Source organism: Heterodontus francisci, chromosome 29 (assembly GCF_036365525.1).
Source record: "Heterodontus francisci isolate sHetFra1 chromosome 29, sHetFra1.hap1, whole genome shotgun sequence".
NCBI classification, from domain to species: Eukaryota; Metazoa; Chordata; class Chondrichthyes; order Heterodontiformes; family Heterodontidae; genus Heterodontus; species Heterodontus francisci.
In genome coordinates this window covers 13918608-13936204 of record NC_090399.1, presented here as the reverse complement: position 1 = coordinate 13936204, position 17597 = coordinate 13918608, and the positions used below count along the sequence as shown (strand labels likewise).

Here is a 17597-nt window from a genome sequence, read left to right as displayed (position 1 = left end):
TCAACTTTGAGAGAAAAAGTGGATAGATGATGTGCCTGGACTTTTATTTCTCCCGTCCCCCCCCACCAACCCCCAACCCCCCCCCCTGCTGCCAACTATCCCTTTTCACCAACACCTTAAGCTGAAGAAAGAGGCTCAATGGAACGCCCAGACCTTGGAAACAAATGCCACTATGTTTCAAAGCACAAAGCATCAATGCTTTGTTTCTGATGTATCATAAACGTCAAAGCTTTGGCGAGGCTGGAGAGGAGATTTACTGGAATGGTACCAGCGATGAGGGACTCGAGTTAGTGGGAGGTCTGGAGAAGCCGGGGCTACTCTCCTTTAGAGTAGGGAAGGGGAGGTTTACCAGAGGTGTTCATAGTCGTGAAGGGCTTCCGGTGGCAGAAGGGTCGGTAGCCTGAGGACACCAATTAAAGATAAGTGGCAAAAGAAGAGATGGGGGTTTTTTTTTAAACAGTTGATATAATCTGGAATGCACTGCATGATGGGGCAGTGGAAGCAGATTGGATAGTAAACTTTCAAAAGGGAATTGGATAAATACTTGGCAGGGGTAAATTTTGTAGGGGATTGGGCTTGACTGGATTGCTTGAACAAAGAGCCAGCACAGGCTGGATGGGCTGATTGGCCTCCTTCTGCGCTGTATTAGTCAATGATAAAGGTGGTACCCCGTTTTCTCATTCTCTTACCCAGCACGGGGGGAAGCGAGCCAAGCTGATCGCCTGCGATGGGAACCAGATCGACACAGTGTTTGTGGACCGGAGGCAAGAGAAGACCGAGCATGGGAAGAAGCTGGTAAGGTACCGCGGGGCTTGGGTCATGACCCAGGTGCGCCAAGGCCCATTTCACATGATGCGGAGCTCTGGGACCCTCTTGTTTAGTGGGTCACGCTCAAATCCCATATGTAAAAGGAAGAGGCAAGCTTGCTTCCTTCTCCCTATCCACGGTGGTCGTGTCTTGCATTGCGAGCCAACTGGCCAGCTTTCTGCCCATGGAATTTTATAGACAACCAGTAGAGGGAGCAGAGACAGTCCCTGGAGTGGGAGCTAAATGGTACAATTTTAAAGGGAGTGCAGAGAGACTTGGGTTGGGGGTGGAGGGGGAAGAAGAAGGGGTGTATGTACACAAATCTTTTGAAGGTGGTAGAACAAGTTGAGAAGGCTGTAATAAAAACAAGAAATGCTGGAACCACTCAGCAGGTCTGTCCGCATCTGTGGAAAGAGAAGCAGAGTTAACGTTTCGGGTCAGTGACCTTTCTTCGGAACTGACAAATGTTAGAAATGTCACAGGTTATAAGCAAGTGAGGTGGGGGTGGGGCAAGAGATAACAAAGGAGAAGGTGTAGATTGGACAAGGCCACATAGCTGACCAAAAGGTCATTGAGCAAAGGCAAGCAATATGTTAATGGTGTGTTGAAAGACAAAGCATTAGTACAGGTAAGGTGTTAACGGACTGAAGATGAACAGCAGCAAGTGCAAACATGAAAAAAAAACAGTGGGTAAGCAAACTGAACAAACTAAGATGAAATGAAATAAATGCAAAAAAAAAATTGTAAAAAATGGAAAAGAAAAAAAGAAAAAATAACTAAAAATGAAAGTAAAATGGGGGGCTACCATGCTCTGAAATTATTGAACTCGATGTTCAGTCCGGCAGGCTGCAGTGTGCCTAATCGGTAGATGAGATGCTGTTCCTCGAGCTTGCGTTGATGTTCACTGGAACACTGCAGCAATCCCAGGACAGAGATGTGACCACGAGAACAGGGGGGAGTGTTGAAATGGCAAGCAACCGGCAGCCTCAGTGTCCTGCTTGCGGACTGAGCGGGGGTGTTCCACAAAGCGGTCACCCAGTCTGCATTTGGTCTCCCCAATGTAGAGGAGACCACATTGTGAGCAGCGAATACAGTATACTACATTGAAAGAAGTACAAGTAAATCGCTGCTTCACCTGAAAGGAGTGTTTGGGGCCTGGGATAGTGAGGAGAGAGGAGGTAAATAGGCAGGTATTACACCTCTTGCGATTGCAGGGGAAGGTGCTATGGGACGGGGACGAGGTGGTGGGGGTAATAGAGGAGTGGACCAGGGTGTCGCGGAGGGAACGATCCCTTCGGAATGCTGACGGGAAGGGAGGGGAAGATGCGACTGGTAGTGGCATCACGCTGGAGGTGGCGGAAATGGCGGAGGATGATCCTTTGGATATGGTGGGGTGAAAAGTGAGGACAAGGGGAACCCTGTCACGGTTATGGGAGGGAGAGGAAGGGGTGAGGGTAGAGGTGCGGGGAATGGGCCGGACACAGTTGAGGGTCCTGTCAACCACAGTAGGGGGAAATCCTCGGTTGAGGAAAAAGGAGGTCATATCAGAAGCACCGTCATGGAAGGTAGCATAATCAGAGCAGATGCGTTGAAGACGGAGAAACAGGGAGAATGGGACGGAGTCCTTACAGCAGGTAGGGTGTGAAGAAGTGTAGTCCAGGTAGCTGTGGGAGTCGGTGGGCTTATAATGGATATTAGTAGACAACCTATCCCCAGAGATGGAGATAAAGAAGTCAAGGAAGGGAAGGGAAGTGTCGGAGATGGACCATGTAAAGGTGAGAGAAGGGTGGAAATTAGAAGCAAAGTTGATAAAGTTTATAATTGACATTGAAACCTTGGAGAGGGTGCAGATGAGATTTCCTAGAACGGTAGCGGGCATGAGAGACTGGCGAAGCTGGGGTTATTCTCCTGGGAGTGGTGATGGTTTTGGGGAGGTTTGTTAATGGCGTTCAAAACTGATGATTTTGACAGAGGAACTAAGGAGAATCTATTTCCCGAGGCAGGGTGTAGGTAACCGGAGGACACGGGTTTAAAACAGTTGGTAAAAGAACCGGAGAGAGGAGATGAGGAAAAATCTTTTTATTTTTGTCTATGCATTGAATTGTGATTTGGAATGCACTGCCTGAAAGAGTGGCGGAAGAAGTCAATAGTGACTTTCAAAAGGGATAAATACTTGAAGGTGTGAAATTTGCAGGGGGAGAAGGGAAGAGCAGGGGACTAATTGGATTGCTCTTTCAAAGAGCCATTATGATGGGCCGAATGGCCTCCAGTGCTGAGAGTTTCTAAATGGGGAGATAGACCTTGGACTTCAGGGAGCATCTCTCAGCCTGCTCCACAGTAACTAATGTGTTTTTTTTTATTGACAGGTGATCTGTTGTGAGGGGAATGCCGGCTTCTATGAAGTTGGGTGTGTCACCACCCCGCTGGAAGGTACTGCACGTCCTTGAAGCATCTTGCGTGAAACAAGTTTGGGCAGACTCCTAGGGCTGCAAAGCCACTGTACCTTTAAATTACCCCCCCTCGCACGAAAGGGGCCAAATGGCAATTTGGAAAGTGTCTTGCTGGCGCATTAAGTTGAGGTTGGGTGCACTGTTGGGGTGGAGCTGAGAAAGCTTCAGGGCGAACGGTGCTGCACCTACTCTCTGCCGCATCGTGCTGTGGGATCTTTCTGCCCACCTGTGGGGGAAGATGGGGCCTTGTCTTAATGTTTCAAATCTCTGAACTGTCAGTAGAGGTTAATCTGAGTATTGTGAAGATCTGGAATTCACTGCCTGGAAGGGCGATGGAAACTAATGCAGTGGTTACTCTCAAAAGGGAACTGCAGGAATACTTGAAGGCGATAAATTTTCAGGGCTGTGGGGAGAAAGAGCAGGGGGCCATGGGACTAATTGGACAGCTCTTCCAAAGAGCTGGCATAGACTCAGTGGGCCAAATGGTCTGCTTCTGTCCCATATCGTTCTGTAATATGATTCTAAGTATCTGGACTGGGGCTTGAACCTGCAAACTTCTGACTCGGACGAGAGTGCTACCTGCTGAGCCAAAGCTGAAACCTGAATGTCACAGTGTGAGGATGGACCCATTTCTGTTGCAGTGACGCAGAACTTTCCCCTTGGGATATAACATGGTGGGTGGTGGGCTGCAGATAGAACTCCTTCCCCACCCACCAACCAAGCATCCCATATTCTATCCTGCATGAACATGAGGTCATTCAAAACTCTGCTGCCTCTATCCTAACTTGCACCAAATCACGTACCTCCATCACCCCTGTGCTTGCCCCAGTTAAACAACGCCTAGACTTTTAACATTCTCAGTCTTGTTTTCAAATCCCTCCGTGGCCTCACCCCTCCCTATCTCCGTAATCTCCTCACGCACTACATCCAGCTGCTCATCTAATTGTGGCCTTTTGAGCGTTCCCCAATTTTAATCGCACTGCCATTGGTGGGCGTGTCTTCAGCTGCCAAAGCTCCCGAATTCTCTTCCCCAAGACTCTCTACCTCTTCCTCATTTAAGATGCTGCTTAAAACCTGCCATTTTGACCAGTCTTTTGGTCACCAGCCTAAATATCTCCTATGTGGCTCGCTGTCAAATTTTGTTTGACGCTCCTGTCAAGCGCCTGGGAGTGTTTTACGAAGCTAATGGCACTACATAAATGCAGATAGTGGTTGTTAACTTGAAGCAGAAAGGGAATTGAATATCTTGAATGTTCATTTTCCCAATTGCCCATCTCTCCTGAAAGCACGAACCATTCCAAATATCTGGGTCCGCTCAGAATGAGCACAGTGCCAAGCAGTCTCGGTGTTGAGTGCGCCGGCAGGGTGCTTGGCCGCCAGGGAATCGCTCCCGAGCCCAGTCTTGTGCCTGCTTTGCAGCTACACTCGGGGTGGGGGGGGTGCCCTCCTGGCCAGATTGATTGTTCTGGAGAAGGAGTGAGAGGCTTTCTGATCGTTGGAGTGGGTGAGGGAATTTGCTAGAATGGTACCAGGGATGAGGGACTTCAGTGAAGTGGAGAGACTGGAGGGGCTGGGGTTGCTCTCCTCCTTAGAGCAGAGAAGGTTAAGGGGAGATTTAATCGACGCATTCAAAGTGATGAAGGATTTTGCTAGGATAAATGAGGAGTCACTGTTCCCACTGGCAGGAGAATTGGTGACCACAAGAGACACTGATTTAAGGTGATTGGCACAAGGTGGTGATCATGAATGCACTGGAAGCAGATTGAGTAGTAACTTTCAAAAGGGAATTGGCTATATAATTGCAAAGGAGGAAGTTTGCAGGCCTGTAGGGAAAGGGCAGGGAGTGGGACTGATTGCATAGCTCTTTCAGAGAGCCAGTACAGGCACAACAGGCCAAATGGCCTCCTCCTCCTGTGCTGTATGATTCGATGATTTTTTTTCCCCGAGTTAACAATGTCTCCTTTTTTTTTGTTCTTTGCAGCTGGGTATTCAGTCCTGGGATGGAACCACCCTGGTTTTGCAGGAAGCACGGTGAGTAGGTAAATGGACGGCTTGAGAGTGGTGCTGACAAGTCATGAATCCTGCAGAACATTGGCAGTGATTTTTAAGAACACTTACTTCCAGCGTCCATGGTCCATGTGACACTATTTGACACAGGGCGTTGAGCGTTTAGGAACAAAGACTGGGAGATTGCATTCAGATATAGACCAACCAGGACCTAACAATGGCGGAACAGTCTCGAGGGGTCCAATGATCTGGACCCGTGACCTGAATCGCCAGCTACCCTTGTGTGAAGAGTTTGCCTCTGCGGAGTTAAAACATTGGGCTTTCCCCCTGCCCCCCTGTGTGAGGGGCATGTGCTAAACAAGCCACTGTGCAAGAGGAGGAGATTTTAACTTCAATGTTTCAGCTGGCTTTATACTACCCAGTCCCAGAGGAGGAGAGGACAGTGTCTGACCCACTGCCCCACTCATTCCCATAGGGGGAAAGGACAGTGTCTGACCCACTGCCGCGTTCAGTCCCAGAGGGGGAAAGGACAGTGTCTGACCTACTGCCCACCCAGTCCCAGAGAGGGAAAGGACAGTGTCTGACCTACTGCACCACTCAGTCCCAGAGGGGGAAAGGACAGTGTTTGACCTACTGCCCCACCCAGTCCCAGAGAGGGAAAGGACAGTGTCTGACCCACTGCCGCGCTCAGTCCCAGAGGGGGAAAGGACAGTGTCTGACCCACTGCCCCACCCAGTCCCAGAGAGGGAAAGGACAGTGTCTGACCCACTGCCGCGTCAGTCCCAGAGGGGGAAAGGACAGTGTCTGACCTACTGCCCCATTCAGTTCCAGAGGGGGAAAGGACAGTGTCTGACCCACTGCACCACTCAGTCCCAGAGGGGGAAAGGACAGTGTCTGACCCACTGCCCCATTCAGTCCCAGAGGGGAAAGGACAGTGTCTGACCCACTGCCCCATTCAGTCCCAGAGGGGGAAAGGACAGTGTCTGACCCACTGCACCACTCAGTCCCAGAGGGGGAAAGGACAGTGTCTGACCCACTGCCGCGTTCAGTCCCAGAGGGGGAAAGGACAGTGTCTGACCCACTGCACCACTCAGTCCCAGAGGGGGAAAGGACAGTGTCTGACCTACTGCCCACCCAGTCCCAGAGAGGGAAAGGACAGTGTCTGACCTACTGCACCACTCAGTCCCAGAGGGGGAAAGGACAGTGTTTGACCTACTGCCCCACTCAGTCCCAGAGAGGGAAAGGACAGTGTCTGACCCACTGCCCCACCCAGTCCCAGAGGGGGAAAGGACAGTGTCTGACCTACTGCCTCATTCAGTCCCAGAGGGGGAAAGGACAGTGTCTGACCCACTGCCCCACCCAGTCCCAGAGAGGGTAAGGACAGTGTCTGACCCACTGCCGCGCTCAGTCCCAGAGGGGGAAAGGACAGTGTCTGACCTACTGCCCCATTCAGTTCCAGAGGGGGAAAGGACAGTGTCTGACCCACTGCACCACTCAGTCCCAGAGGGGGAAAGGACAGTGTCTGACCCACTGCCCCATTCAGTCCCAGAGGGGAAAGGACAGTGTCTGACCCACTGCCCCATTCAGTCCCAGAGGGGGAAAGGACAGTGTCTGACCCACTGCACCACTCAGTCCCAGAGGGGGAAAGGACAGTGTCTGACCCACTGCCCCATTCAGTCCCAGAGGGGGAAAGGACAGTGTCTGACCCACTGTACCACTCAGTCCGAGAGGGGAAAGGAAGGTGTCCAGCATGGCCCCCAAGAACTAGTCTGTAAGGAAAATATACGCAGCATTGTTACAGCACACAAGGAGGCTATTTGGCCTGTCCTATCTGCACTTTTTCTCCGAGGGAGCAATTTACGTCGTGTCACTCCCCTGCTTTCTCGCCTTGGCCCTGCACAGTCTTTCTTTTCAGATAATCCATTTCCCTCTTGATTGAACCTGTCTCAACCACACTGTCAGCAAGTGCATTCCAGATCCCAACCACTCGCTGCGTGATCAGGTTTTTCTTCATGTCCACACGCAGAGGCCTGGAGCATGATGCTGTTGCTTAGATAGTCAGCGAAATTTAACTTCAGCGAAGTGTTAATTCAGTAAGATGGCGAATTTGTCCCTTTAACCAGGCACGTGTGCGCACACAGGTCGGTGACGCAAAGTGTGGTAGCATTGTGCAGCTGATTCCCACAAAGAGAAATAAATTCTAGCTCGGTTGATAACTTGAAGTCAGTAATCTATCGATTTATAGCTGGACGAGGGCATAACAGAATACCGGGCCATGGATGGAGTTAAGATACAGATGACTCCTGATCTCATTGAATGGTAGAGCAGGCTTGAGGGGCTGAATGGCTTACTCCTGTTCCCATGTTCCTATTAACTTGTTATCCCTAGACTTCCAGTACTCTCTTGGCTGGCTTCCCATCTTCGACTCACTAAACGTAAACTCATACAAAACTCTGCCTGTATCCTCTCACCAACTCCAATTCGCCCATCACTCCCTTCGCTCGCTGAACTGCATTGCCTCCAGGTCGTCCGTGCTTTTAAAATTCTCGAATTTTTTTCAAATGCCTTCCTGGTCTCGCCCCCTCCCTATCTCTGTAACCTTCTCCTGCCCGAAAACACTCTCTCTCTGATCCCTGCGCTCCTCCGGTCCTGGCCAATTGTGCATCCCCGATTTCCTTCGCTCCACCATAGGTGGCCGTGGCTTCAGCTGCATAGACCGTAAGCTCTAGAATTCCTTCCCTAAACCTCTTCCCCGACTCGCTCTCCTCCTTTAACCTACTGCTCGCGACCTACCTCTTTGGCCAAGCTTTTGGTCACCTGTCCTCCTACCTCCTCATGTGGCTCGGTGTCAGATTTCTGTTTGATATTTGCTCCTGTGAAGCACCTTGGGACGTCTTACTATGTTAAAGGTGCTACACAAGTGCAAGGTTGTTGTTGAATTTGCAGGTGAGGAGGCATGTGTGAGGTTTTATTCCAGTGGTGGTCATGTGAGGGTCGTGGCTGGTATTGACGCCTGTGTGTCTTTGACTCTGTAGGGTGTTCCTTTCCCTCAGAATGAGGCCAACGCCATGGATGTGGTGGTACAGTACGCCATCCACAGCCTTAACTTCCAAATCGAGGACATCATCGTCTATGCCTGGTCCATCGGTGGTTTCACAGGTATTGCCTGCTCCCCTGACCTTTCCCCCTCCTTCCCGTTCCTGACCGACGTCCAGGGACCCCTGTCAGAGTGCGCGTGTGGCACTGTTTCAATTTAAGAGCACTTCTCTTCAGTGTCCTGGCCAGTGTTTGTCCCTCAGGAAACCGCTACTTTGTTTAATAAAAAGAGGTCATCCAGTCATTATCATATTGTTGGTGGGAGCTTGCTGTGCAAATAGCTGCCACGTTTCCTAAATGACAGCAGTGACTACATTTCAGAAGTATCTCATTGGATGTATAGTGCTGTGGGACGTCCTGAAGTTGTGAAAAACGCTATATAAATGCACTCTCTTCCCAGCTTTTCCTTTATTGCTTTTCTTTTAATGGAGCTTGCTTGATTTCCCTGTTTGTTTTTATGTAAAGAACAGGCTCCGTTACAGACGTGCCCTCGTGCTTGCTGGATTTTCCTGTGTTTGCTGTGCTCTGGCACTTCAGTAGCCCAGGTGCAGGGACAGAAAAATCTGCCCCTCTTTGTTTCAACTCCCTAGCCATGGAACAGTACCACACACAGTCAGGGGTTGAGCAGAGTAAACTAAACCGTTTGTTGGTTCAATCCTTCTGGTGTTTAAATTTAACAATTGTCTTTTTCAGCTACCTGGGCAACAATGACCTATCCAGAGATCAGTGCCCTGGTCTTGGATGCTTCCTTCGATGACCTTGTACCCCTTGCCCTGAAGGTCATGCCGGAGAGCTGCAGTAAGTGACCTTTAACCTTTCGTCCCAACTCCCCCGAGTTGGAGAGAAATTGTGAGAAGGGAGGGGAAAGGTGACGGGAAAATCTGAAAACAAAGGGAAAACTAGAGGTGAACAGAAAGGTATTAGAAGATGAGTAACAGGACAGTTACAGGAAGGCAGATAGGAACATAGGGCCTCGGAGCAGGAGTAGGCCATTCGACCCTTTGGGCCTGCTCTGTCATTCGATAAGATCACGACTGATTTGATTATGGTTTCAACTCTACTTTCCTGCCTGCCCGCCCCCCCCCAATAACCTTTGACTCCCTTGTCTATCAAAAATCTATCCAACTCAGCTTTGAAAAAGTTCAATGACCCAGCCTCCTCTGCTTTCTGGGGAAGAGAATTCCGCAGATTAATGACTGAGAAAAAAAAAATTCTCCTCGTCTCCATCTTAAAAGGGAGACCTCTTATTCTTAAACTGTGTCCACTAGTTCTAGTCTCCCCCACAAGAGGAACCATCCTCCCAGTATCCACTCTATCAAGTCCCCTCAGGATCTTGTATGTTTCAATAAGATTGCCTCTCATTGTTCTAAACTTCATTGGGTAAAGGCCCAACCTGTTCAACCTTTTTTTTTTCATAAGATAGGCCCTTCATCCCCAGAATTAGTCGAGTGAACATTCTCTGAACTGCTTCTAATGCAGTTATATCCTTTTTTAAGTAAGGAGACCAAAACTGTACGCAGTACTCCAGATGCAGTCTAACTAAGGCCCTGTACAGTTGTACTAACACGTCTCTACTTTTATACTCGATTCCCCCTTGCAATAAACAACAACATTCCATTTGCCTTCCTAATCACTTGCTGTACCTGCATAATAACTTTGTGATTCATGTACCAGGACACCCAGATCCCTCTGTACTGCAGAGTTCTGCAATCTATCTCTATTTAAATAATATATTGCTTTTCCATTCTTGCCAAAGTGGACCAGTTCACACTTTCCCACATTATAGTCCATCTGCCAAATTTTTGTCCGCTCACTTAACCTATCTATATCCCTTTGCAGACTTCTTACCTCCTCTTGACTACTGACTTTCCTTCTGATCTTGTGTCATCAGCAAATTTAGCTACCGTACATTTGGTCCCTTCACCCAAGTCATTGACATAAATTGTAAGTAGTTGAGGCCCCAGCACTGATCCCTGTGACACTCCACTAGTTACAGCCTGCCAACCTGAAAAAGACCCGTTTATCCCTACTCTTGGCTTCCTGTTAATGAACCAGTCGTTTTATCTATGCTCATATGTTACCCCCTACACCATGTGCTCCTATCTTGTGTAGTAACCTTTGATGTAGCACCTTATCAAATGTTTTTCTGGTCATGACAGTGCCTTGGGGAGTACACCTACCGTGTATCTATATTATCAGCACGCACACTGTATTTTCAATTGCTGGCCCTTTGTCAAAGGCAGGCGGAGGGCCAGTAGTGCAGCCCTTGGGAATGAAAGCCAATCATTGATATTTGGGTGTGCTGGTAACCATTGAGAGGCTGACCTTTGCCTGTTTTAGCTAAAACTCTCACTCAAGGAGATTCCTGGTGTCTGAATGCTATGGCAGTGAGGAGAGTCACATGAATCAGCTCCAGTTGTATGTAAGGCAGGATAGGTTATGTAATATTTATGTGCCCATATTTACCTGTTACTTTTTTGAGTGGAACTAAACCTCGAATTATTCACAGCCAGATCCTCATGTGACTCAATATCACTGCACAGCACAACTTAAGCTACAGTCCACATTTTTTCTATTCATGCGTGGGATGTGGGCGTTGCTGGCTAGGCCAGCATTTATTGCCCTTGAGAAGGTGACGGTGAGCTGCCTTCTTGACCCGCTGCAGTCCTTGAGGTGTAGGTACGCCCACAGTGCTATTAGGAAGGGAGTTCCAGGATTTTGATCCAGTGATAGGGAAGGAACGGTGATATAGTTCCAAGTCAGGATGGTGTGTGGCTTGGAGGGGAACTTGCAGGTGGTGGTGGTCCCATGCATTTGCTGCCCTTGTCCTCCTTTTAGGTGGTAGAGGTCGCGGGTTTGGAAGGTGCTATCGAAGGAGCCTTAGTGCGTTGCTGCAGTGCATCTTGTAGATGGTACACACTGCTGCCGCTGTGCGCTGGTGGTGGAGGGGGTGCCAATCAAGCGGACTGCTTTGTCCTAGATGGTGTCGAGCTTGTTGGACCCATCCAGGCAAGTGGAGAATATTCCATCACACTCCTGACTTGTGCCTTGTAATTGGTGGGCAGGCATTGGAGAGACAGGAGATGAGTTACTCTCCCCAGATTTCCCAGCCTCTGACCTGCTGTTATAGCCACAGTATTTATATGGCTACTCCAGTTCAGTTTCTGGTCAATGGTAACCTCCCAGGTTGTTGATAGTGGGGGATTCAGGGATGGTGATGCCATTGAACGTCAAGGGAAGATGGTTAGATTCTTCCTTGTTGGAGATGGTCATTGCCTGGCACCAATGTTACTTGCCACTTATCAGCCCAAGCCTGGATGTTGTCCAGGTCTTGCTGCATATGGATATGGAAAATCTTCAAGTGATGAGAATGAATATTATTTAAGGACATTTTCTTTAATGTATTCATGTTGTAACTTGTGGGCTTAGCCCAAAAGGGGATGATGTAGATTATAATGTCCACCTGCTTTATGCTGGTATGTTATCGAGTGAAACTCCTCCTGCTGCCTGTTGTGATCGAGCGACTTTGGTTTCTAACTTTCTCTCTCTCTCTCTCTCTCTTTCCCCCCCCCCCTTATGTTGTCAACAGGAGGTCTTGTCACTAGGACGGTTCGGGATTACTTGAACCTCAACAATGCAGACCAGCTGTGCAAGTGAGTCAGTTCTGGTTAAAGATCCCGATCCCACCAGCACTTGCCCCGGCTGCGTCTCTTCCTCACCACCGACACCTCCCCCCAACGGAACCCTGCGGCCAGCTGACTGTGCTTTGCGCAGTCTTATCCAGAGCTTTAGCCGGCCTCTCTGCTCCTCTTTGCTACCGCTTGGAGATGAGTGATAGTCCGGTGTGAAGTCGGAGGAGCGTCTTCTCTCCTGCCTGCTGCTGTTGTTGCTGGTGGCATGAGCCTTTTGTTATTGTTTCTGATGTACTGCACTGTCATTGGCAGCCGTCAGTTGAGCCACCTAGGCTCTGAGCTCAGTAGTTCCCTCGCGAAACCTTTCAGCTTCTCTCTCCTTTTTAAGAGACTCCTTTTAAAACCTAGCTGTTTGATCGAGATTTTGTCACCAGTTTCGGTATCTCCTTGTGTGGCTCAGTGTCAAATTTTGTGTGTTTTTAAGGGGCGCCTTAAAGGAGGAGAGAGAGAGGTGGGGAGGGAAGTCCAGAGCTTGGGGACCAGGCAGCGCAGCCTGCAATGGTGGAGCGATAAATATTGGGGAGGCACCTGAGAGCAGAGCTGGAGGAGCGCTGAGATCTCGGAAGGTCGCAGAGCGAGAGTTACAGTGATAGGGAGGGGCAAGGCCATGGAGGGATCTAAGAACATGGGTGAGAATTTTTAAATCGAGACGCTGCCAGGTCAGGTGGTATTAATAAAATCTCTGCCGTTGGATTCTGTGTGTAAATCGTGAATCGTTTAAAGTGAGGTTACTGAACTCTGCAGTCACCTGAAGCTTCTCGCGTGTTTTTTTTTTAAGGTACCAGGGACCGGTGTTACTGATCAGGCGAACAAAGGACGAGATCATCACCACCACGTAGGTAGAACGGGCTCTCGGGATTGGCTGCAAAGCACCTACTGTCTGAGGGGGCCCTTTTAATCCTCCCCACCTTCACCAGCCTGCTGTCCCCAGGCGATGAGCTGGGCGTGTCCCTTGCCCTTCAGTAGCACCGAACAGATCCTCGCTGGTGGTAGTGGGACCACCCACTCCCTCAGGCCCTGCTGAGCTGCACCCAGATGCCTAGGGGCCTGCTGGTGGACCCTTTGTAAACTGTTGCCCGCCTTTCCGCTGACAATCCACGTTTCCTAACAGAACTCCTCACAAATAGGAGGATGTCCTATCGGTGCTTTATAAGAAAGATTTGCATTTCTGTAGCGTCTTTCACAACCTGGGGGGTGTCCCAAAGCACTCTGCAGCCAGTGAAGTACTTTATTTCTTTGAAGTGCAGTGGCTGTTGTAATGTAGGAAACGCGGCAGTCAATTTGTGCACAGCAAGCTCCCACAAGCAGCAATGTGATCATGAGTAGACAGTCTGTTCTGGTGATGTTGGTTGAGGGATAGACATTGGCCCAGGACGCCGGGGAGAACTCCCCTGATCATCATCAAAATAGTGGCCATGGGATTTTTCTTTATGCCCACCCGAGAGGTTTAACATCTCATCCGAGAAACACCAAGGGAGGTAGACCCCCTTCCCTACTTCCACCCACCCGCCCAAGGAAGGGTGTAAAGATAGAAGGCACATAAAAGAGAGTTTGTCGGAGGTTTTTGAGCCCAGGAAAGGGAGAGGTATTGAAGTGAAGTGGTTTCAGAAGAGTTCCAGAGAGCAGGAGCGTAATGGATAGTGTCCAAGGGAGGTGGGGTGGGGAACTGAGCGGTAATGTGGAAATGGAGGAACTGTGGCTGCAAGCAGCACTCACCACAGGCTGTTTCCTAACTGTGTTGGGGTAAGGCCCCAAATCCTCTGGCTCCTTCTCGCATTCACTGCCAATCTGACCGGGCTATTAAAACCCTCACTATGGTCAGGGAGATTTGCTAATGCTGTTGGGGAGGGTTTAAACTAAATTGTCAGGGGGTTGGGAAGCAAAACTGGCAACTTGCCAGGGGTGTGGGAACCAGGAGCAAGTATCAAAGGGGAATGCCAAGGAGTACAGAATACTGGGGGAGATAGGTTGTAGTAGAGTAGGGGATAGTAAGTTATTAGGTGGGGTCAGAGTAAGGGAGAAAGTAATAAAGTCTAAATTGGGCTTAATGTGCATGTACGTGAATGCATGGAGTGTGGTTAATAAGACTGGTGAGGTATAGGCGCAGATTGCCCTATGGAAATATGTTGTGGCTATAACAGATGTGGTTCAAAGAAGGGCAGGACAGGGTGTTAAATATTCCTGGATACAAGGTGTTCAGGATAGATAGGAAAGGGAAAATAGGGGGAGGGATGGCAGTATTGATTAAGGAGAACATTTCAGTGCTGGAGAAAAAGGGATGTCTCAGAGGGGTCGAGGACAGAATCAATTTGGTTAGAGCTAAGAAACAAAAAAGGTGCAGTTACATTGCTCGGTGTTGTCTATAGGTCACCAGCTAGTGGGAAGGGCATGGAGGAACAAATTTGCAAGAAAATTACAGAAAGGTGCAAAAATTATAGGGTAGTTATAATGGGGGGGCTTTAATTATCCAAACGTAGACTGGGATAATAGTAGTGTAAAGGGCAGTGAGGGGCAAGAGTTCCTCGGGTGTGTTCAGGAAAATTTTCTACAACAGTATGTTGCTAGTTCAATGAGAAAGGAGGCACTGCTAGACCTGGTTCTTGGGAATGAGGTGGGCCAAGTAGATCAAGTATCAGTAGGAGAGCATTTAGAGGACAGTGATCATTGTATCATAAAGTTTAGACTGACTATGGAAAAGGACAAAGAGCAATCCAGGGTAAGAATAATTAACTGGGGGAAGGCCAACGTCAATGGGGTATAAATGGAGCTGGGATGAATAAATTGGAGTCGAAAGCTGGCAGGGAAACCAGTAGATGAACAATGGGCTACCTTCAAAGAAGAGATGGTTCAGGCACAGTCAAGGTATGTTTCCTTGAAGGATAAAAGTAGGGCAAATAAATCCAGAGCGCCCTGGATGACAAAAGATGTAGAGATTAAGATAAAGAAGAAAAAGTGTGCTAATGACAGATGCCAGGTAGAAAATACTATTGAGAACCAGCCTGTATAAAGAAGGTCCAGAGGCGAAGTAAAAAAGCAAATGAGAAGCAAAGAGAGCATGAAAAGAGACCGGCAGCTTGCATTAAAGGAAATCCCAAAGTTTTCTACAGGTATATAAATAGTAAAAGGGTGGTAAAAGGAGGAGTGGGGCCGATTAGGGACCAGAAAGTGGATTTATAGATGGAGGCAGAGGGCATAGCTGAGGTATTAAACGAATACTTTGCATCTGTCATTACCAAGGACAAAGATGCAACCCACGCAATGTTGAAAGAAGAGGTAATTCAGACACTAGAGGGCTTAAAATTGATTTTAAAAAAAGGATGTATAAGATAAGCTGCCTGTACTTAAAGTGGATAAAGTACGAGGGCCAAATGAGATGCATCCAAAAATGCTGAGGGAAGTGAGGGTGGAAATTGCAGAGGCACTGGCCATAATTATTCAGTCTTCCTTAGACTCGGGTGGTGCCAGAGGACTGGAGAATTGCAAACGTTACACCCTTGTTCAAAAAAGGGTGTAAAGATAAGCCCAGCAACTACAGACCAGTCAGTTTAACTTTGGTGGTGGGTAAAGTTCTAGAAAAAATTATTTGGGACAAAATCAAGTCACATTGACAAATGCGAGTTAATTAAGGAAAGCCAGCATGGATTTCCTAAGGGAAAGTCACGTTTAACTAACTTGCTGGAGTTTTTTGAGGAGGTAACAGAGAGGGTTGATGAGGGCAATGCTGTTGTGTGGTGTACACGGACTTTCAAACGGCGTTTGATACAGTGCCACACAGCAGACTTGTGAGCAAACTTGTAGCTCATGGAATGAAGCCTGCTGCCAGGCTTATGTTGATGCTGTTCTGAATCCAGCTGTCAGAACGTTCTCAGAGTCAGTGAGGAATGACCCTCGCTGAACAGGAGGTATTTCCCTCCTCGGGCTCAGGAGTAGGCCATTCCTGCTCTCCAGCCTCTTCTGACATTCAATTAAGTCGTAATAAAAAGCAACTGCAGAATGCTGGAAATCTGAAATAAGAACAAAAAATGTTGGAAACTGCTCGGGTCTGGCAGCATCCGTGGCGGGAGAAACTGATGAAAGGTCACAGACCTGAAACATTAACTCTGCTCCTCTCTCCGCGGGATGCTGCCAGACCTGCTGAGTATTTCCAGCACTCTCCGTTCCAGTTAGCTTGTGCTTGATCTGTACCTTAACTCCATCATTACCCACCTTTGACCCATATTCCTTAACATTCTTACTTAAAAAAAGAAATCTCTCGATCTCCGTTTTGACATTTTACAATTGTACTCCCCCCCACCCCCCCCCCTCCTCCCCCAGCATTTACACCTTTTTGGGGGAAGGAGTTCCAGATTCCCTCTTCCCTTTGTGCCCAGCTCTAATTTTAAGGTTATGCCCCCTTGTTCTGGACTCTTAACCCTGCCAGAGGAAATAGTTTCTCTTTTTCTACCCTGACCACTCATCTTAAACACTCAATTAGTTCACCCCTTGTACAAATGGGTGCCATTCAGCCCATTTATCCTGTACTGGCTCCTTCAATGAGTCAAAAGTCTGACTCGGCCCTGCTCTTTCCCCATAGTACTGCAGATCTCTTCCCTTCAAGTATTTATCCAGTTTCCTTTTGAAAGTTAGTATTGAATCTACTTCCACTGCCCTTTCAGGCAGTACATTCCAGATCGCGACTTGCCGCGGAGGTTTTTTTCCCCCCCTCGTCGTACTGCTGATTTTTTTTGTTTTTGTTTTGCCAGCTCCCTTATATCCGTGTCCTTCTCATCTGCTGAACTAAAACTAGATGAAAACAGTTCAATTTTTGGCAGAATTGGGTCTCATCAACCTGTGTCTTTAAAACGCAGAACGCACACTCCACTCTTCCATTTTGAGGGTGGGCATCAGGTTAAAAGCTCTCAAATAATCTCATAGGAATGCAAGTCTAGTCTACGCAACCAGTCCTTCGTAATTTAACCCTTTTAACCCGCTGTTGTCCTGATGAAACTGCACTGCACCCTGTCCAGCATATCCTGTCGTGAGGTGCAGTGCCCAGACCCAAACGCAGTAATCTGCAGAGCCACACGGCTCAAATCAGTAATCTTTTCAGGGAGGGGAAGGAGGCGGGAGGGAAAGGGAGCACAGACGCACACCCCAACCTGCTGCTGTGTGTCTCCCTGCACAATGGATTTCTGATGATGAACTGGACACCTTGCATAGCAGGGCTGAGGGAGTTCAGTTATGTGGAAATATTGGGGTTCTCCTCGGAGCAGAGAAGGTCAGTGGGAGATTTAACAGAGGTGTTCAAAATTATGAAGGGTTTTGATAGAGTAAACAAGGGAAAACTGCTGCCACTGGCACAAGGGGCAGTAACCCGAGAACGCAGATTCAAAATAAAAGAGCCGCAAAAATCATTTTTTGTGCTGTGAGTTATGTGGAAGCAGATTAGTAGTAACTTCAGAAAAGGAATTGGGTTAAAAACCTGTCATATTTCTAACACAGAAACAGGCCGTGTGACCAACAGGTCTTTGCTGGCGTTTATGCTGCATGTGAGCCTCCTCTCACC

At 48.4% G+C, this 17597-nt stretch overlaps 1 protein-coding gene across 2 annotated transcripts in view; it reads left to right on the top strand.

The window, feature by feature from the left end:
- Positions 1-17597, top strand: part of abhd16a (abhydrolase domain containing 16A, phospholipase) — a 61902-nt gene that overhangs the window by 28646 nt on the left and 15659 nt on the right. For both annotated transcript variants that reach the window (XM_068009468.1, XM_068009467.1), the window contains exons 9-15: positions 694-795; positions 3174-3237; positions 5239-5288; positions 8300-8423; positions 9054-9158; positions 11950-12013; positions 12831-12887. In XM_068009468.1, coding sequence (XP_067865569.1) covers positions 694-795; positions 3174-3237; positions 5239-5288; positions 8300-8423; positions 9054-9158; positions 11950-12013; positions 12831-12887 — 566 coding nt within the window. The remainder of the gene's footprint in view (positions 1-693; positions 796-3173; positions 3238-5238; positions 5289-8299; positions 8424-9053; positions 9159-11949; positions 12014-12830; positions 12888-17597) is intronic.